Source organism: Copadichromis virginalis, linkage group LG10, assembly GCF_057382275.1.
Source record: "Copadichromis virginalis isolate Kocher_CV1m ecotype Utaka linkage group LG10, C_Virginalis_male_GT1.1, whole genome shotgun sequence".
NCBI lineage: Eukaryota > Metazoa > Chordata > Actinopteri > Cichliformes > Cichlidae > Copadichromis > Copadichromis virginalis.
Window position 1 is genome coordinate 28349133 of NC_140627.1, and position 22152 is coordinate 28371284.

A 22152-nucleotide genomic window follows, 5' to 3' on the forward strand; every position below is an offset into this window, starting at 1 on the left:
CTTGTTGAAAGATTCTCCCAGGCGATAGTCACATCCCACATGTGATTTTTTAAAGTAGTTTCTTATAAATGTAATCGGCCCTCATGCATCTTTTCTCATCTGCAGACTTTCAGTCTACAAGACTGGGAAACCTTAGTCGTTCATACATACTGGATTAAAGTCATGAAGCCCAACTGAATATGCCATAATGCTCCATATTAAAAACAGTCTAGTTTCACAGATTGATGCCCAAAGGGGAGGTTTTGTGTTATTTGCTTTGTGTGACTTTTATTGAAGCCACTTATGTTTCGTGGGGTTTGGCCATTTGCAAAACAAAAAAAGATATATTTTAGTAAAAAATGAGTAAAAAAGATCACAGATTATTTTAATGATTTTCTTTTGGAGGTTTTTGCCAAATCTGTATGGGAGGGTTAGCAGGGAAAACCCTGTTATTGCCACAATTAGTCTCACATTTGTAAATATATTTTAACAGTGGGAGCGGTCTAGCACTACAGAAGCAAAAAATCCTACTGTTATCAGTTTTAACATCTGCTCCTTGAGCAAGGTCTTCAAATTTAACCACACACAGTCTTGAGATCAGCACCACACGGACTTAAATTACAACGAGCTGGCAGTCAGCAGCATGAGAAAGCAAGCCACAGATGGAGTGAAACAAATACGAAGGACAAAGAGAGACGCAAACAAACAAGGATCCTGACAGGAAGTGTCCGTCCCTCACCAGATTGGCCATGATGTAATGGTAGCCTTTGATGTGTTTCCCGACGCTGACAATCTGCAAGAAGGCAGAGCAGAGCTCATCGTTAATCTGACTGGATTACAGCATAACAAAGCTTAATTACATTAAATGAGCATGTGACAGGTGAGTGCATGGGCGTTGACACCGTGGGTCCATCGGGTTTGACACTCAGACGATTGAACGTCTAAACGAATGAACGGGCGGTCACGTCAGTATGTAAACACTCCACACTTCGAGGGACGTGACAGATCTTCTCAACGCTCTCACTCAACATGCAAACAACCACACAGCTGCATCGTGGTGATAAAAACTCATTTTGAAAGCTGACATCTGCTGGGAAATCCCACTGGACATCCAGGTAATAAGGGCGTGAATCAAGGAGAAAAAAGTGCTTTGAATCCCGGAGAAAAACCGGGATCAGTATCAGGTCCCCGGCAGCTTAACTGCTGTCAAGACCCGAGCATCAGTTTGAACGCTCTCAGCTCCAATATTCAAGATTACTCTTAAAAAAGCCATGATTACATCACAACAAAGACCTGTCCATATATTTATAAATGGCTTTCCCACAAATTATTTTCTCAGAAGAAAGAAGTTTCAATCAAAAAAATTCACCAAGGATTAGCAATAAAGACGGTTTTCTTCATCCTCCTTCACTTCTTGAGTCTCTAAGTGGAAACACAAGTCTTTAAAAGAGAAATAAAGAGAGTAAATTTACCTCAAAGGAAAACAGTTAAACAGTTTCACAAGTAGGGATGCATTAAACTGATGTCCAGGTCAGATATCAGTCATCGGTGATTCATAAAGCTGGCTCATGTGACGGCAGGATGATTTATGGGGCTCACGTCTGTGTAGGTTCACAGTCATCCAGGACACGGTCGTCCTAGGAGCTTGAAAAGAAGGTGACTTTGACGAGAAGTGAAACCTCTTCAACAAACTTAAAGAAGTCCACTCGCCTTCTGTGCAAGCTCCAAAGACTTTGGGGCTGATCTATGTAATTTAGTATACTGGTTGCTAATGGTGGAGCTAACATACCATGGAGAAAGCCGACAGCATAGGATGAGTAATGGGGTAGTAGGTATGAGGTATTTCACACCTGCTAGACTGAGAGCAGGTGTGAAATTATTTATATCTTTGCAGCTAGTTTTTAGCCACAAACTGTGGTCTGGTAAGCTGGAGCAAGAGGTTTCTTATTTTTATCCCTTCATCTTCTACTTCTTATGTGGCTGTAGTTGGGAAGGGGGAGGAGCCTAGCCTGAGATGGCCATATCCCCCTCTCCCCAAACACCCCCTGTAGGTCCGCTGAGAGGACACAGACATGCCTAAAACGTGTAACCTAGATTTTGTTCAATATCTGGCATCTTGTCAGTTGTTGCGGCTCCTTTCAATATGCCACTAAAGTTGAGCCCAGGCGCTCTTCAGAGGAAGCACATTTGTGCCATGACATGTGACTATAGGTGAGAGTATTCTATATTTTATATAGAATATATTTTCATTTCTTATATGTTGAAGAAAGGCAGGGTTACATCACCCCCACAACCCTGAACATGGATGGACGGATGGACAAGTTATTTAAATCTTAGACTTAAATACTAAGTCTTACAGTAATGTTAATTAACTCCTGATGTCAGATCTATACTTCTATCAGCAGACAGCAAAGCAAAGGTACTGCATCAGTGCACCCCCATTTACAAGCACAAACCTAATGCAGGTTGGCTAATTTAACAATCACATACATCTAAACTCAATCACATCTGCTCTTTTACACAGTGTTATAAATTGCTGTTATCATATAGTACATGTTTATGCAGATGCTACAAGAGTTACAGAATAAACTCTGACTGTTGTTGTTAGAGGGACTCGCTGCTGGAGAATTGGAAGCAAACTGGACAGTAATGATATGAAGGAAGACGAGTGTTTGCTGTTCCCTCACACTCTGCATCACTGATGGCTTTTAAAGCCTCTTCTGGCACTGAGGCCGTCACTAATGACACCACGAGAGCGACCGATGTTTGGCTCATGTCTCACAGAGTAGACTTTCGTATAATTTTCATCATTTATCGAATAAAGGCTGCTGCTGCCACACACTGAAGAAACGCTGAATATTGAAGTTATTTCCTTTTTGCCCACATCTGTATATGAAATGTTCTGCTGGACATTTATTGCTGACTGAGGATCCAAGAAGTCAGTGCAGGACTGTCTTTACAAATTTTAATTTAGTTATATTTTTCTCATTTTCCCTAACACTCCACACGAGGGGAAAAAATTCATGTAATTGACTCAAATTGAACTTTTAATGGCTTATTTAATGCTTAAAAAAGTTCACTGACTGCCTTCTTAGCAGAATTAGCTGTATTGACACTCTCCATGTACATAACAGAACAGACAACAGACACAAACAACATGTATAACATATTTATGTTTTGTAATTAATTAACCTCCTAAGACCCAAACTCTTCCATGGCATGCATTTTTAATTTCTCTTTGATATTTGGGCTGTTTGGGACCTGATGAATGTAAAAACAAAGAATCACCAGATTTTTTTTTTTTACCCTCGTAAGTGGATATCAGGCCCTTGTGGAGCTAAATTTGGTATTTTGGTCTAGACAACCCAAAATGTGATGTCCACATATGTAGACGCAAGGTCCTAGGAGGTGTTGGGATAAATTATGGAATAAAAACTAGTTAATATATATACATGAAGAGTGACTATAAATCCATATATAAATGTTATATAGATAGATATACAATAAAACAAAACTGTATATCAACATGGTTTAATGCTAAAAGTAACAAAATTCAGGACAAAGGTGCACCCTGTTGGCTATGTTATAGTGTTAAAGTGCCTGACTGTTTACTCAAACGACAGACCAGCATTTTTTCAAATGGCCAGCAGGGGGCGACTCCAGCTGGTTGAAAAAGGAAACCTGACTGCACAATCGTTTCTCGCTTAATTGGTGCTCTCAGGAAATATTTTCTTGATGTTATTGTTGCTTCACATTGTTTCACATCTCCTTTAATACAGCAGGATGTTCATTTTGGAAACTGTGGTCCCATTTAGAGGGAAACTGAGACGAAAGCAGGATAAGCTTAATGTATGGCTACCTTGAGGTGGACAAATCCGCACAATATATTTAGGCTTTATTTTTACCTATAAAAACAAAAGACGACTAAATGTGTTTTACTTTCTAAAAAATCAAAACACAGCGTTTATAAATTCTGACCAATCACAACAGCCCAATTCAGATTGGCCAATGCCTGTTAGGAGGAAGTCACTCAATGAAACCAATGCATTTTTTACTGAAAGAAGAAAACTCCAAAAGAACAATGGACAAAATTCTGCTTGTTTTATTTTTCGTTATTACTTTTTAAAACACTTTAAGCTAACTGTAGCTGTATTCCTCTGTTTATTTTCCAGCTATTGCACAAGCTGTACAGCTCATCTTGCAAATCAGCAACACCCCCGTCTGCAAATGAAGCAGGTTTGTGTTCCTAGATTTCATGTTCTGATAGTCAAAGTAACATCTGAAAGCTGTGATACACCGAGAACTGACCGTGCTGGCGATAAGCAGCTAATGAGGTCTAATTATGTATTCAAGTCCTCATTCTGGATCTGGATATTTTAGTAAGCTATAAATGGGAGGACAGCTGGAATGAACACAGGCTAAAATAGATGTTAATGTCTCTGTCAGTAATTCTGACCACTTCTACACAAAAACAGTGCATCATTCCAAAAGCTCTCAATCTGACAGAACATATCACGTCTGCTCTGGGAGACGACCTGTGCGCTGACATCAAGCAAAGATGGAGCGGGATGTCTGCCTCTCTGTGGGGGCAAAGAGGCACACAAACACTCGTGCATCTGCAGAGTAAATTGTTAGAACTATGACAGATGTCAGGAGTGGAGAGCTCCTGAATAATTGAACAATTACACAGACACCAGTTGCCCCTGGGAAAGATGGAGGGATGAAGGTATGAAGATGAGCAGAAGGAGGAGGAGGAAGAGGAAGGTGCACATCATATTCTGAGTGTGCTTTTGCCAACTAACACCACTGGAGATCAGGACAGACTGTTCTTACATTCAAAACTTTCTAATTAGCACATCCGCACTCAAAAACAAAACGAGCAAATACTGAAGGCTTGCTTGTTTTCTTTGTTTCTGACCTCCAGTTTTGACCGACTTCATTGTGTGACTACAAAAAGCTTTGGATTTTAAGCTGCATAGAAAATGCATCAAAAGGTATGTTGATGCATGCTCAATCATCCAGGTAAGTAAATTCAAAAGTTTGTTTCTTATCTTTTGGACGTAGCGTTTTCATTGGGAGGAACGCTGGTTTGCGTGGGGAGTCAAGAAATCCATTTATGTGAAAAGGGAAAGACCATCTCTGAATCGAGGAGGGGGCCTGAGGGTACATCTTTCACCATCTTACAATCCTGTGATTGCAGCCATTCCCCAACTCTGTGAATGGTACTCATGGCCATTGATCAGTGGGCTTTGATCAGTGGTTGTTGATCAGTGGTCATGAGAATTTGCATATTAATGATCAAGGAACTGACCTGACACCCCATTGTTCCTTCAGTGGGCTGATTTCAGTCATTATGCAAATGTACTGTTTATAAGATTGGGGAAACCTGCAGTCAGCTGAGACTGAAGAAGTCACCTGGATGAGTGACGAAATGTCCAGATGAACAGAAGTTGTAGATGGATTAATGGTATAGGTAAAAATACAGTTTTTTTTCAGTGGTCTGGCAGTACATTGGAAAAAATGCTCTAAGTGAAACATACACTTAAACCAATATAGTTTCTATGCCTGTCTGCAAACCAAAGAGCCTAAGACCACCAAAATTTAAAGGAACCTGCAAAGTACCTGCAAAAAACAGATATGAATGCTTGTTTTGATTGTATCAGACGTGTTCAGCCTTAGGTAGTGCAACACAAACTCCGTGCAGCGGCATATGAGAGAGAGAGAGAGATATCTCTAAAACATGTCGGGACTCATCAAAGCTGCAAACAAGATCAAGTATAACTAACTGCATTGTTCATTTTTAAACCGCGCCAATGTAATATTGCTAAAACTTAAACAAGGCCTAGCAAGGCAACAGCCAAGTGCCATCTTTCATCAGTGTGAAGTCTGTGAGACGGGCTGGTGAGCTCAGGCAGAGACGCTAATGGGAATTTGCAGCAGGCTGCAAAACACAGAATCAGATGAGAAAGAGAGAAAACATTTTTTTTCCCCTTATATGCCCCGAGGGAAAACTTTCATATAATTCATGAATGTGTTTTGGAGGCTAGGACCCAGTTCTTGCTTTACATCCATGGGAAACTGTGATTGATGTATTAAAAGCCTGGGTTAGAATTTTACCATTTGCCTTCATTTCTCTTCCAAATAAGTCTGGCTAACCTGGGGGTTTGTTGACAATCTGTCTGTGAGTCTGACTGTTTGCATTTCTTGCCTCATTGGACTTTATTTTGTCAGGACGTTGAATGTGCCGATATTTGCAATGATTCATAACAGGATCCTGTAAAAACCACAATCAGACCAAGGTATTATCACTTAAAAAGGACATCTTGGGAAAACATCCAGCTCCACAACTTAATTTTTGGCCTCTGGAGCAGTTCTGCATAATTGAAGGTTCAAAAATAATCTGCATTTATCTGACATGAGCCGTTTTAGCTCCTCCCCCTGTTAGAGGCAATCACCTTTCTTCTGATTGGCTGCACCTTGCATATAGAAAATTTGGACATCATGTGGGTGGAGCTTCTGTGCTTAGATGTATATCCCTGAGATGACCAACAGTGTGGAACAATGTTTATAGCAGTCAGAAGCCCGAGCTTTTGTTTTACAGTGATTACTAGAACATAAAATGGCCTTATTATTTGCAGTTGTTGCTGTGTTTAGGATGAACATACCCGGTTGTAACAGGATGTATATAATGGAAAATGAGGAAAAGCATAATAGGTCAACTATTTTTATTATTTCTTAAAGTACTATTAGAGGAAATGACTACAAAAACACATAACTTCAGTGCAATCCATGTTTAGAAGATGACATATTGAAGCAATTGTAAATTTCCCTGTTTAGAAAACCCCCCATGTGTTTCATTTAAGGGTTAGATTTGTTAAGCGGGCACGTGAGCATGATTTAAATACAAATACGCAGCCAGTTAATTTCAGTAATAACTGGAAAATCCACCAACGAGCAGCACAAATTAGTAGCTCAAAAATGAGAAGCTGTGATGAAGGAGCAAGTAATGTATGAATAAAAATAATACAGAGTAAACAGAGGTTGATGTGTGGGTTTCTCTCTGAAAAAAGTGTGGCAGCTAAGCTGAACTGTGGCTGAGGTCCTGAGGACTGAGACTCAGGTGGAGCGCAGAGTTATTCCAGAGGACAGCTGCATCTGTGAATACCATCAGACCCCAAGCTGTGCACACGTTAATAAAGATGCTATTATTGAGCTACACTAACACAGTCCTGCTAAAACCCTTTATCTTGAGAGACATTTCAATTAATTTGTAAAGGATCTGATACCAAAAAGAAGTAAAACATTGCTTGATGTTCGTACACTGCTGGAAATAGCTGTGCACAAACCATGCATGAGGTTTCATTGATTCAACTTCAACATTTGCTGATTCTCCACAGGTAAAAAGGACAAAGATGACCGATAAATTGTGGTCTGCTAAAACAAAGAACAACCAAATGCTGATGCCAAAAGCTTACATCACCTGTTCCATCATGTTCTGCAGTCTCTCAGCTTCCACGTCGATGACAAACTTCTTCTCCTGTCGCCGGTCCAGGTCCTCCAGCAGTCTCCGGTAGTTGGCATCGTTGAAGTTTTCCACGCAGATGGCGCTGACTTGCCAGTTGTTTTGTCCTGCTTTCTCCATGATGGCCTGCAGGATGGCGTACCCTGATGTAGTCAGACACACAGGACAAAAATCATCAAACATGGAAGGAAGACGTTCAGGTAAACTCTGTTCATGAATTTCACAAACCCATTACTCTAGTTTTGTTAAAGACACTGTTAAAACAAGCAGCCAACATGCAGTTTTTCAAATAAATTCAGTGAGTAATTAGTTAGTGTGTAGTTTTTGTCTGTTAAAGATTACCCACTAAAAATCATCCTTATCATACATGGTCATCGTACCAATTCTATCTTTCATGTGGTTTTTTTGTAACCAGAATAACTCAACTCAGCTGAAATCATTACATAGTGCAGAGAGAAAGAAAGAGACATTTTTTTCTGGATGGGAGCGGAGATGCATTTTGTCCTGTTTATCTCAAACACAAGCTGAGTGATATCAATAAAGTTTTGTGTTCATAAAGTTCAGCCACAGGCCAGATAACATTTATGTGTTTGTGTGAATTTGGATAAAAGGCTTAAAGCTGCCGTGGATTTTCCTCAAAATCAGACACATTATGTTGTCATTCAGTATTTATCACCCAAACACACTGTGTGTCTCCTAGAGGCCTCACAATGTGTTGAATGCATTTTCTTCCCCATGAAGCGTTTGTAAAACTAGATTTTAAATATTTAAGAACCTGCATTTGAAAAGCGAGAGCTCTCCTCTGCCTTTTCTGGGTCTATGTTATTTTTTATTGCCTGTTGGTTTTAAAAGCACAAAACTTAGTGACAAAGGAACTCGGTCAAAAACACTTTCCTTATCTGCTCGGGAGCTACTACAGTTGGTTGACTAAGCAAGAAAACACTTGCTTACACTTGCGTGAGGCTGCAAAAGCATTGTGTCAAATCCACAATAAGACAAACTGTCTACAAGTGGAAGAAATTCAAAGCTGCCTCTTCTTTCTTTAAGCGTGAGTATCCTGCAGAGATCATACCGAGGGCACAACATGTAATTTTGAAAGACACGAGAAAGAATCCACACCTAACAGGAAAGTTTGTCCAGAAATCGCATATAACACATGTGCTCATGTGTAAAAGCACGAAAGACTCTAAAGACAAAAAAAACAAAACAGCTGGATAAACGGACTGGAAAAATCCACAGGATGGTGAAGAAAATTCATTTGTTTAAAACAATCATGTCAACATCCTGACCCTGAGGCCAGCTGAGATGCTAAGGTGTTCAGTCAAGACATCCTCAAAACACTGAACTGAAACAGCTCTGCAGGAGAACTTTTCCAAGATTCCTCCTCACAGCTGTGAACATCGGAGCGTTTACACAGGAAAATGTCTCGTGTTGTTGCTGCTGCTGAAACAGATTTGACAAGTTGCTTAGCTCACCATTTTCAGCCTGTACTGTGATTGATTGCTCAGCATGTTCAATAAAGACACGACAAGTATTCATATTTGTTTAGTGAAATGCAGTGTTTTTTCGGCCCAGGCATATTAATGGGTGCCCATGTTTGTCTGGTGGCTCAGATTAAATTTTTTATTAGTCGAAGACAGACAAACACAGTTTGGGTAAGGGACCACATGTAGTCCAGTTTGATCTCAATTTGATCTAAAATTACTGCAAAACATGTATTTAAAAAACATTGCTCAGTATCTTTTTCTTTTTTTTGAAAGTTTGAAAAAGTAAACTTTATTGCAGGGCTAACACAGTGAGACAGACAACCATTCTCACTCACACAGATACAAATTAACCTAAAGTGTGTCTTTGGACTCTGGCAGGAAGCTGGAGAACCAGCAGAAGCCATGCAGGCACAGAGAACACTCACAGAAAGGCCCGAGCCAGCCTGTGGATTCAAATGCAGACTGCGAGGCGATGGTGTTAACCATCACACCACCATGCCGCTGAAACTATAAGACAAACTAAAGACACGCCTTACCCAATGGGCTTTTTGCTATACACAAAAGTATAGCAGTTTTGCATATACATGTAGTATACTTTACTTAACAGAAGTCAGTTCATTTTCCTACTATTGGCTTTTTGCTTTTTTTCGGCCATTTGACAAACAAAAATGTATTTTAAACATGTTTAAATCAAACATGTATTACAAATCACAGTCCAGGTGATTTGGCAGAAGCCAAAATCTCCTTTTCCTTGGATGCCAAAATTGTTTTTATATACAGTAGTCCTTCTCCTGCAGCACGTCACACGAGGCTGCAGAGCCGTCACCAGCCACAGTACAAGAAGTTGGAGCGCATCCGCAGGATGACAGAGCAACAGGAGAGCACCTCTATTATTTCATTTCAGACATAATTCCATTGGGGTTTACAACCTTTTTCTTGCAGAGTTTAATAACTCTGTATTGCTACAGTAACAGTCAGTGCTCCCTGAACGTGTTTTAATTATAGTCCTGAGTATGTTTTCTGAATAAACTGAAGTGGATTTCTTCCAATCCACAATATGGTATGTTGAAGCACATGATGCGATAAAACATATTGTCCATAATTGCTGGTTTGAAACACAAACCGGCTTTTTGCTGGCTCGACGTCGCTGGCAAGACAACCGCTTTCCCATGGAAAAGAAACTCTTGTGAAGCTTTTATCCTTTTCCAGCCAGATCCTGGCTTTTGGTCCCGTCAGTCTCTCTGAGTTGGATGCAACACGAGACTCTGGAGGAGGAGACCATCGTTGTCACGTTTGTGTATGGAGAAGATGAGTGTCAGAGAGGAAACTAGGGAGCTGTGAGGGCGGCTGTTCTCCAGCAGGAACAGATGTCCCCCTTAAACGGACCCTCCTGGTGGCCATCACAATCTGGCAACCCGTCTCCCTTTGCTCCCAATTAGTGGATTAACCTGTGCTCTGGCAACCCAGCTCCCTCTCCACCTTCTCCATCCCCTCCCCAGCCCCTTGCTCCCCATTAGAGGGTTGCCTGTGCCAGGAGGGACTGCTGGTTGAGGCAACACACAGTCACACACACACAGACACATCGTGTCAGTATGTCCCCAGTAATTCCTACGGGAAGAACTGGTTCATGACAATTTGGCTGTTGGTGAGTCCGACCCCACACTGAAGTGACTTTGTTCTCAATTTTAACAGGACAAAATTGGAACCAGGAAACTCAGAACGTGGTTCGATTCCTGGCTCAGCCCATCAAAGTGTCGATCGTGGAATATCTGGGAGGGAAGAAGTTTCATGATGTGAATCGATTCGATGCTGTGGTGTCGTCCTGTTGCAGCACCACACTTGAATTCAGTGAGCTCTTTAAAACGTATAGGGCAGGTGCTGGGGTTTATACAACTGTGGCAATACACCTGAAAAGGTGTGGCCCAATAATTTTGTCCATATAAGTAGTATAGACAGTAGCTCTTGACTGACTTACATACTTTGAACTACCCTTGAGGTGGAATAACCAACTGTATTTTTAGTGTCAATATTCTGAGGAAGTTTCCTTAACATTTCCTTTGTGGTAAACGTGCCTACCTGCAGACAGAGAGCAGCTGACAAATACACATAATAGAAAGGACAGAGTGCGGAGGGCGGGAAGCCACAGAGGAGGCCAAAATCATTCCCTGTGGTAGCTGCAGCTACTACACAGCTATTGACCGAAGCTGTTTGAGCTAAGCTCTCCGCCAATGTGTTCCTGTCAGTGTGTTTGTCGGGTTCTGAAACAATAGTTTGTCATCGCAGTGGTGTGCTCCTATCAGGAGAAATCCTTTTCGTCAGGATTACCATCATATTTTTTCTTTCGAATCCTGCAGTTTGCTGTCTCCAATTACAGTTATCGCTGCTAGATATGTCAAGGTTTTCCCAGCAAATACACAGTTTAGAAAAAAGGCAGTTTGTACCTGCAAATTTGCACTCACAGAGTGCTGCAGGAGTCATTGCTAAAGCCTTTAAATGAGTTATCATTTTTGCAATTCCATCCTGAAATACGGATAAGGGTAACAAGCTTTAGACCTTCTCATATTTTGTTCGACAACGTTTTTCTCCAACTCACACATTTTTTTAAGTGTACGTGCTAATAACTGACAGTCACAGACAGTGGTTCAGTTCATTTATAATTATAAAAGCTGTAGATTTTTGTGGAACACTCCACCTCCTCGTCCAAATGTGGTCTCTTCTTGCTCTAAAGAAAACAGCATGGCTGTATCCAAGATGCTAATATTGAAGTACAAAATTCAGAGTCTGGAAAGACTGAAATAACTGTCTAGACTGATTATTTCACAGTCTCTGGTCACAGCCTAATACAGGTGAGCACCTACGCTTGCTTTTATGAGCAGATGTTTTTGTACAATTAGTCTGAATAATGCAAAAGTGAAACGTTAGAGCTCAGTTCACTGTAACTGACAGAATGTCAGTTGATAAACTCTTTTAAAATTCAGTTAATTTTCCTTCCCTAGCAGGTGGATGTAAAGATAGGTATGTGTGGATATTTATTTTCCATGTTTCATACATGGAAGGATATCGATGTTGGAAACAAAGATAAGATAGCTTGAGTGTGCTCCATCTAGTGGCCAAAATGCAGGTGATGCTACCTGGAAGGTGACGCTGGAGCAGGAAGACACAGACTTTGACCTCACATCCTGTGGTCTAGGCCTCTACAGGCACTGCTTTTGACTTTAGATAATCCTTAGTTAATCTACCCAATCCTTAATTTCAGTTTAGTTTGAATTCCTGGAAACTCTATGTGTTTATTTTTTAGAATGCATGCTGGTCATCCCAGCAACGTCTTCTGCTCTGTGGACCTTGGATTAGATGTGAAGCATCAGATGTTTGCTGTTAAGGGCATTAACCACTGTAATTTATACTGGACTAATCCATTATTGAATATTGGTCCAGTATCAGTGGATATGCAAATCAAGGGAAGACGTTCATTAGATGTCAGCAGATTCTAAATCTACACATTATAAAGACTGCTTTGACAATATGAACTCTTTTCATGTCATTATGGACATTGGTTGTGACTTTGTTCTAACTCCATGTTTTTGTCAACTAACCCCAACAAGTTGAGCTGTTCTCCAGCCTTGCGAACACTCGCTATGTTGAAGGTTTCAAAATGAAGATGACATCAGACTGGATTTGGTGACACTCATCTCAGTATTTAGAAAGCAAGCATGTTAAAGAAGCATACTTCAATGCCTAATATCTCAGAGAAAACAGGTTCAAACTTTCTAAAAACTAGCAGTAATCTGTCTTTTAGTGCCTCTGAAACCTTTAAACTACATCATAACTCTCAGACTCCGGAAACACAGCCACCCCGAACCCACCAGATACAATTTAGCAGGGCAGCTGAGTGTGCAAGAACATGATATCCCATTGTGTCCTGTTGTGCCACATGCTATATACAGCGCTGGGACAGGAAGCTGCAGCAGTGGCAGCCGAGGCAAGTAAAGTGTGCAAAGGGCCAGCTGATTACCAGCTGATAAATGAGTGGCCCCAGGGTCGTAGTTGGAGCAGCAGACAGCTGCAATCAGCATCAGCATCGAAGACATAGCCGCTGGCTGATGCGTACGTTTGTTGTGCTGATTGGAGCAGAGCCGGACACTAGATGGAAGCAGCTGCAGCCTGTGGAGAGGAAAGTGAGCGCACATCTGGATTTATGTACAGCATGCAATTTCTTCCTCTCTTCCTTTCATTCCGCTGAGTGTCAGCGCATGTGTACTGAGCCTCCATCCTTCCACTTCCTCCCTCATTGAATCAGAGCTTTGCTTTCGCCTTTTCTTCCTCTTCAGAGTGTACACAAAGAGGCTCGGAGCTATTCGTGGCCAGTACACACTGCTGATACCAGTCCATCTGCTGGAGAACTATCCTTCTCCTCAAGGGCGTAGATTTGGTTCTCTTATATACATTAGCACTAAGGGAACGCTGGATGACCTGGTGGGTTTTGTCTATAAAACTACTCATCTAAGATTACCACAAAGTAAAAGATCTCTCAGCAAAATTATGCAACATTTTAAGCAGATTATACAAACATTACTAATGAGGCACTCATATGGATATTGGTGGGGACATGTCCCTTGCGTCCATGCCAAATCTACGCCCTCGTTTCTCCTCCTTCTTCTGTCTCACCTCATTTATCACATTAATTCCTTTCTTAGTCTCTGGTTTCCTCTGATTTTATTCCCTTTCCTCGTTTCCTCCTTTGTCGTTTTCTCACCTCTCATCTTGCCTGTCATCCCCTCTCATTTCCTTTCCGCTCCCTTCCCTTTTGTGACCTCTTCCCTCTCCTTCTCTCCGCTCTCGTCTCCTCTGCTCTTATTTCCTTTCCTCTCTGCTTGTCTTCCATCTCCATTTGTTTCCTCTCCTTTCGCTTCATTTCCTTTGCTTTATATGTCTCCTTTTATTTAGTTTTCACCTTTTTCGTTCCTCTCTGTATGTCGCTCCCTTTAATTTAGTCTCCTAATCTCTAGTTTCCTCTCCTCGGTTTTTGTTTGTCACTTCTTGTTTCCTTTTGTTCCTTCTCCTTTCCTCTGCTCTTGTACTCATGTTTCCTCCCTTTATCTCTTCTTTCCTTCTCTCCAGTCTCTCCTACTCTTGTTTCCTCTTCTCCATCACCGTTTCCTCTCTTCTCCTGTCCTTTTTATCGTCCTTTTGTTTCCTTTCCTCTTATGTCTGTCCTCGATACCCTTATTTATTCTCCTCTCATTCCCTCTTCCTTTTATACTCTCCCTGAACCATTTCCTGGTTTCTTTTCCTATGTTATTCCATTCTTTTTGTATTAACCTTCTTATCATCTTTGTCTGTGGTGTGTGTGTGTATTTATGGTGCACTGGAAAGCTCACAGGGACAGCATTCACTATAATCACACACACACTGTTACAGTATCCAGCCCCTTGTATCTCTGTTGCTTTGATGCAGGGAATCAGACTGGCGCTCATTGACTCAGCTCAGCCATGCGTGGGCTGATTCTACATTATAGTCAATATGGGATGAATGCCTGCTCCTGTGTGTGAGAAAAATCCTCGGGCCAGTGTGCTGCAGCCTGCACCCAAAAGCCTTCTGAAGAGCAAACACAGGCATACAGAGAGAACACTAATGCGTACGTAAAGACTTGAGCGGTGCTGACGTATCTGCACACACATTCATTCCCTCTAACAAAGATGTAAGACCTTGTGACATATTTAAGGTTTAGAAATATGCAAGTCTGCTTCATCAGAACGCATTGCTTACTCACAGTGGGACTTGGATTAATTGTGTGTATTATAATACATATGGCTGAAATTTAGAAAAAGAAATACTCTGAGGGATGGTTCCTGAGCTTCTGGTGATTCTGCATTTCTGCCTTTGCAGTCCAATGCAGAAATAAGGACTCGTGATTTTTAGGTCTGTGAAAAGTGCTTGTGCAGAAATTTGCTTTCATGCTGTACAAGGCAGGAAAACAGATTTTATATAATCAGCTGAAGGTGGTCAGGGAAATGAAGGCACAAGGAAAGCTGAAGTAAAGAAATGAAAAACACCTAAATTAAAGCAAAAAAGCTGTTTATTTGTCAATAAACAGATATTTAGACATTTAAAGTGGACGTATTAGTTTTCCAAAATTTTCTGTAATAAATATGCTGATGAAAGAATAGATTTCAAGTAACGAGGTCAGTGTCTGTACAAGTAATCCTGAAATTATATACGTTAGTAATGAGATTGTATATCACTAAATATTGCTCATCGCAGGCACATTCGCTGCTCAAATCTTCAGTTTACACTGCAGTCACACGCATCTAGAGACCGGTTGGTGACTTCCTGGCAACCCCTGGTTGCTAAGGAAGAATGAGTATTCCTTGACAGGTTGGCGAGCGTTTGCTAGCTATCACTGACTAAAAGTGGTCACAAAGAGGGTGTTGCACCAGAAACCTTGGTGTGATTGATTTTTGTGATTGTTTGCAAACACTCGTCAAGTAACTAGCAAGCGGTAGTGAAACAGAGACTGTTTGCTTTCAGGGTAAAAGTTGCTGAAACCAACATGTTTAAAAATGTGCAACATTTACTCTGAAGGTAAGAAGCTTCTGTTTCACAGTTTCACTACCACTTAGCAAGTAGTTGGCGAGGATTTGCAGAAAAGTTGGCATCTTTCATGCAAACTACTGGTGACCATGGCAATTACAAGGAGGTTTTTGGTACAGCATTGTGTACCTATTTTTGATCACTTTCACATAAGCAACCTCTGGATTATATCACTTTCCATGGCAACCAGTTGGGATAATTGACGAGTTTCTACATCTGCATGATAATTCTTTAATCACTGATTTCACAGTGACTGCCAGGAACCTCCTAGAACCACTCACAACACATTCAGGGCATACTCACTTTTCACTAGCAAGCAACGGTTACCAGGTAGTCACCAACTGATCTGTGTAATTTTTTGGTTTTTTTGGGGGGGAGTAGCCACCGAAAAGAAAAAACAGTGTCTTAAAGCCTAAAGATGAGATTAAGACAGAAGCCTGTCTGAAAAAAAAAAAGAAGAAGCAAAAAGGCCAAGTGTAAGAAAACAGAGATTTAAAGAAAAAAAAAAAACCCAAACAAACTGTGAATCATGCTAAACTATTCTAGTGGTGGTCCCAAAATAAAACCACGAAGCTGGGAATAACAGCATGTAGAAGCAATAAAAACATAGTAGGTATTCTTTAAATGACAACAACATCTCAAATTGATATTACGTAGTTTGCTTCATCGACGTGTCAAAGTGATGATGTTCTGTCATTCAGACACAGGTTATATTTATCTTAATATTCCTAAAGGATTTACTCACACAACTCCAAGTCTGCACCATATAAGATCAGGAGACAGGAGTCAAAAAAGTTTGGCGTCTTCTTTAAGCTTTGGTCTCGTCTTTAGGTGAGCTGAGGTCACCAAACGAACATGAACATGATGCAGGAGTGTTGTGATTTGGCGCTATATAAATAAAATTGAATTGAATTGAATTGAATTAATAATGTCCCTCTCCACTAATGTGACAGCGTGCGTTCAGACTTGTGCTTTGTTACAAGTGAAAAAACTTTCACATTCAACACATTCTGAAGCCATCACACTGATGGAAAGCAGCTTGTGTCTGCAAACCGATTAAATTGCTGGCTGAAGCCTGATTTCAGCACCATGGACAGAGCTCAGAGCACCGCAACTAAATCAGAAAACACATCTGACCTCCTCTCATTCAGTTTACATAACCCATAAAGTCTATAAAAAGAAAGAGTGACTAATAATTAATTGAAACATTTGGAATGCATTGCTTAGGAAGCCGTTTTGATTGATGTTTCCAATGTGTGTTTTCAAAGGCCGATGGTTTATGTTGGTCCTTTTTTTTCTTTGTTTCATTACCGAGCTGGGCATTAGAATTCTTTTACTCCAGCTGTTAGGACATTTTTATTGTCTATGATGGTTAAAACAGGACAGTTTAAACTGAAGAGAAATGCTCCCTTGGTCTGGTTTTTTGCCGCTTTATCGTAGTTTGACACAAACCAGGGATGAATGAAACGTGCAGTTGTGGATTTTACCATGCCTCGGTGTGTCTTGGTGTTTGTTATTATTGTTATTATGATCGCTGCTTTCTGATGTAACATAGGTAGGTTTTGCGATTGTCCAAATGTTCCTGGACCTTTCGCTTTCTGTGTTTCTGTCGTCTATGTTGTTCTTTTCCTTTCTTTCAGTTTTCTTTTCTTTTTCTTTTAAAGGTTAGTTAAAGCTTGAAGGCTCCTCGTATGTCTTTCTTTGTTAGTTTCTTCCCTCCCCTGTTGCCTTGATTGAGTTTACCTGTGCCTTATTATCCCACTATAAAGCCTATGTGTTCTCCCTCGGGCTTTGAAAGGTCTCTCTCCGATTCCCAAGTCTGTCTTTGTGGTCTTGTTTTCACTGCTATGAAAGAAGTTATGTGATTGATCATTTTAAATGCCTGTGTATTTTTTTGTTTTATCAGGGTTACTTAAAAAATAGAGACAGATTATATGAAAAGCTTTAGCAGCGCTGCAGCTTGACAAAATTTAAAACTGAATCACTTTGAGTCAATTCAGATTTGGTCATTTTGCTGAGGGCAGAGGTTTTGCATTCTTTTGTCTAACTTAATCATTTTTCACAAATCACTGTGCACACATTATTGCTACTTTCACAGTTATTTCATTTCATTTTTATTGGCCTGCATTCATTCAACTTCATGAACATGATGAATGTTACCAAAGGCCACACTTTGAATTCATATGGTAATCTTGAATGTCTTTATATATTTCAATTACATGAGAACAAAAAGCAAATAAGGAAAGAAAATTTTTTTGAATGTATCCGGGATGATTTTACAGTCGCAACACACAAAATAAAACTGTGGCTTTCCTTAGCTGAGGCTAAATATCAGTGGGGTTTATTTCAGGGAGAAACGGGGTGACTTTGTGAGAGAGGCTGGATTTTGTTTGTTCACAATATTTATATATAACTGCAGGAGGGACACTGTTTGCACAGAAAGCAAGGACATTTACAATAAAGTGTCATTTTCTACTTTGTGGACTGCTGCTTCCCCACCCATGCTGCTCATCTGTCCCACCTGCTTTTTGCTTCAGTGGGCATGCAAATTTTAACCTTGCAAAGTGTGATCGTGTTTCCGCTAATGTGTCTCTGCTGAACTGTGTGAGCAGCTTCACAAAGCCGACACGCATCTTTACGTTTATCTATAAAAGGAAGGCTGTGAAAGTGGCTTTGGATTCTTTCAAGCATTAGTTCACGATTATCTACTTATTGTAGCATGCTGGGTTTTCTCCATTTTGTAACATAAATGTGAAAAATATCTCAGGTCTTGGAATTAAATTGCTCTTTGGAAAAGATATTGTCCTGTGCAAAAGTCTTGTCCTACCCATTATTTTTTAAAGCTTCTAGCTAGAAACACCTTTGTGGAACTTGTTAAAGTGCTCTTGAGCTGTAGTTCTCTTGCCTTACTGAAGGTTTCTCAAGGTTCTTATTTTGATATTGGCTGTTTTTCACTACGTTTTTGTTCAGTCCTTACTCCTGACCACTTTAAGAGGAAAGTTAAGCCACTTAACACTGATCTACGAGTCAATGATTAGTTGAGCCTGATGTGTTTGGTTTCTTCTTTTTTTTTTTTGTACCTGTTCATTTGAAGGACCAAAGTGTTTTGGGGTTTAGCACAGTTTGACAGGCATAAAATTATATCTTTGCACCAGTGTGGTGATTCCCAGAGACTTGTTAACCACAAACTTTGCATATTTCACATATGGTGTGCAGTGTGTCCTTAGAAATTTGAAGAAACTGGACAAAAGAATGAGAAACAGGCCTAAAAATAATATAGAGGATATGAATAGTAAGGAAAAGTTGTGTCCAGCAAATCCAGTACCTGAGAGTTCGCACTTCAGTTAAACCATTAACTGTTCACCAAAGTTTTAATTTGGTTAATTAAAAGGTCTGTCAGGTCTGTGCAGTGGTTGCAGTTATTGCACTTACAGGACCCCTTAAGTTTTAGGTCTAACCTTGCTTGCTGTGTGGCTGGAAATGGCTGTATACGTAGAAAAAACCCTCCTGTTTTACTGAGAGGACAGCAGGGTCAGCTGAACTGTGCATTTTATGAAGTGCACCTGCTGAAATACAAGGCACATCCTGCTGCACTCACACCGGCAACATAAAAAAACCATATCCACAACATCATTTTAGCAGCAGTTCAAATTTCAAAGAAAATTTCCAAAAAAAGCCGACAGCCCTAACTTTCAGTAACAGGAACACAATGCAGACTAAAGGGCAACACGTACTGAGCAATGTTTTCCAAGTGTGTCTGCAGAGTTTTAGACATCCGTCAGTCATCTGTCACCCGGAACAGATACGCTTGTGTTTCTGCAAACACAAACAATCCACATCAACTCTGACAGGCGTGCATGTGTCACATGCTAATATGATACCCTCTCTAATCATCTTATTCCATAGTCTTTTGTGTTGTGAAGCATGTATCCAGCATTTTTCACAAAGGCATCCAGTATGGCTGTGTTAAATCTCTACAGGAAGACAAATTCTCAGCCTTGTTTGGCATTGATCTGGGATCACCTGTATTAATTATCTGAATACCGAAGGGTACTTTAAAAATCACCTGCTTTTTAATGTTATCAGCACAGTGAAAGGCTGTTTTCGGTTTTCATATTTGTAGGAAGGGTAGGCAAATTGATCCAAATATCAACAGTACCATTTCTTGTATTGCATCGATACTTTAGGTTTAGTTGCTCCCCTCTACGTCCAGGACGTTGCTCCAATCAAATCAAAAAGTAGACATCTGTACACACTTTGCTCCTCCCCCTTCTCATTTGTCACTCCTGCAGTGAGTTAGGGAAAAAGAGCATCCTGTCGAGATATTTTATAATGAAAACACTGGAAAAAGGAAGGAAATTCTCTACTGTGAGAACAACAATTTCTAAAAACACATGGAAAAAAAAACAAAACACAGAAAATAACTTTTTCTCCCAAAACGAGAATGTGAGCTGTGGATTGGTTGCTGCCAGGTTGCCTTGTGATTACTCTGGAAGACACTGACTTCTTCGCAAAGACTCGCTTATTATTCGCCTGATGTGAAATGGAGAACATTTACCTTCAAAGTAAAAATTGGGCCCCACTGAGCCACACTTTTCAAAAGGCACAACTTTTACGTCGACCTCTTCCATGGAAAACTAAAGGAAACTTTTGCAACGTGCCACCAGAGCAATTGCCAGGAGATATTTGGTGCAGCATATATGTCTTTGCAACCACTAACCAACTGACTGGGGAAAATTCAGTTTTCCCTAAGGACTCATGGTTGCCAGGCTTGAGAGACCTCAGTGCTCATGGATAAACATGAATTGGTGAATTCGATGCTGAAAAATGACTGACCAACCAGGAAACAGAACGTCCATAGACATCAGGTGCTTCAAACCAAAAAACATTGTAACGCAAGAAAAGTCTGGACCTCACACATCACAGCCCATCAACCCTGCAGGATTCAAATGGAATTTTTTGTTGCTGTTTTAACACTGCTCATTAGTATTCATTTTCACAGTAGCAAAGAACTGCTTTCACTCAATAATAATGGATTGGATTTATATAGCGCTTTTCAAGGCACCCAAAGCGCTTTACAATACCACTATTCATTCACTCTCACATTCACACACTGGTGGAGGCAAGCTACAGTTGTAGCCACAGCTGCCCTGGGGCAGACTGACAGAAGCGAGGCTGCCATATCGCGCCATCGGCCCCTCTGGCCAACACCAGTAGGCAAGTAGGGTAAAGTGTCTTGCCCAAGGACACAACGACCAGGACAGAGAGCCCAGGGATCGAACCGGCGACCTTCCGGTTACAGATGCGATTCCCAACCCCCTGAGCCACGGTCGCCCCATGAGGTTATAACAACATCCTAACCTTCTAGTAGGTGATTGTCTTCACCTCTTGGTGATTTTTATGCCACTGATACTGAAATTGTATGTTATCTTAATTCTGGTCTCAATGATCCTGAGCTTGAAGCCAGACCGAAGCTCCAGAAAACACAGAAAAGCCACGTTTTGTGTCCTCAGCCAGTCTATAGGGCAGCAAAGTCGTACAGCTGGGAACCTTTGTGGTTTTGGAGGATACTTGATCAGATACATGCCGGTTTTGTTTTATCCAGTCAAGCATGTATGACTTCAGATAAGAAAAAGAAGGAGGGAATGAGTTGTTCTGAAAGGACGCCATCCCGATATCATCCTCACTCTGCAGCCCCTGTATAGCCAATCTGCTCAAACAATCACTGCAGCAGAGAGAAAGAATGAAGTCCTCTGACTACCTTCTGGAAAATGTATGAAAGCGAGATGTGGAGATGTGATCCAAGCAGCAGTCCATATCCATTCTGTCTTGTAATGGAAATGCGACACGGTGGGGTGAAAAAGTAGAAACTTATTGACTCTGTCGGTGTGTATGTGGTGACTGAGAGGCAAAGATCGGGTGGGTGAAAGAAAAAAAAGGAGGAATATGGGAAAAAAGAGAGAGACACGGAAGAGTGAGAAACATATACATGAGCTCGCTTCCTCAGGTGGGGAACTGAGCCAGAGGGAGAGAGGTCCAACAATGTCCACAACACTTCCAACAGCAGCTGCACTGCAATATTGATCGCTCGATGGCCACAAGACATACTGAGGACAAAAAACAGCCATTATTTCAGAAGCACATCCATTCACACCTTACTGTTCGCCACGCAGGGGGCATGAGGAGAAAACATAGGAGATATGATTGAGACCTCAGAGATTTCTTTCTGATAAATGTTACTGCCTCACAAAATAACACTTTGTGCACATCTCTGTGTACACAGAGCATGTTTGCATGTTTATTTTTATTTACCTTTCCAAATTTTATTTAAATGTAAGAAATATTTTTTGTTTTAATTATGCATTACTTTATTTTCTTATTTTTCTGGCTGCTGCAGCTGACCATCTGCCTTTGTCTCCCCCCCGTAGTATTCCCCTCTGTAACATGCTCTGCATTTCCTTCTTCACTACATCCATGAATCTTCTGTGTGGTCTCCCTCTTAGTCTTTCCATCCTGCCTAGGCAGCTCCAGCCTCAAAACCTTTTTCTAATATATCCAATCTCTCTCCTCTGC

The 22152-nt window shown here is 40.8% G+C and overlaps 1 protein-coding gene across 4 annotated transcripts in view; it reads right to left on the bottom strand.

The window, feature by feature from the left end:
* LOC146700728 (glutamate receptor 4) overlaps nucleotides 1-22152 on the bottom strand; it is a 157649-nt gene that overhangs the window by 59631 nt on the left and 75866 nt on the right. For all 4 annotated transcript variants that reach the window (XR_014922600.1, XR_014922599.1, XM_085470954.1 and 1 more), the window contains exons 4-5: nucleotides 7460-7644; nucleotides 719-772 (exon numbers count right to left, since the gene is read on the bottom strand). Coding sequence is in view for 2 of the 4 variants with exons in the window: in XM_085470954.1 (XP_085327080.1) it covers nucleotides 719-772; nucleotides 7460-7644 (239 nt within the window). In the remaining 2 variants the exon portion in view is untranslated. The remainder of the gene's footprint in view (nucleotides 1-718; nucleotides 773-7459; nucleotides 7645-22152) is intronic.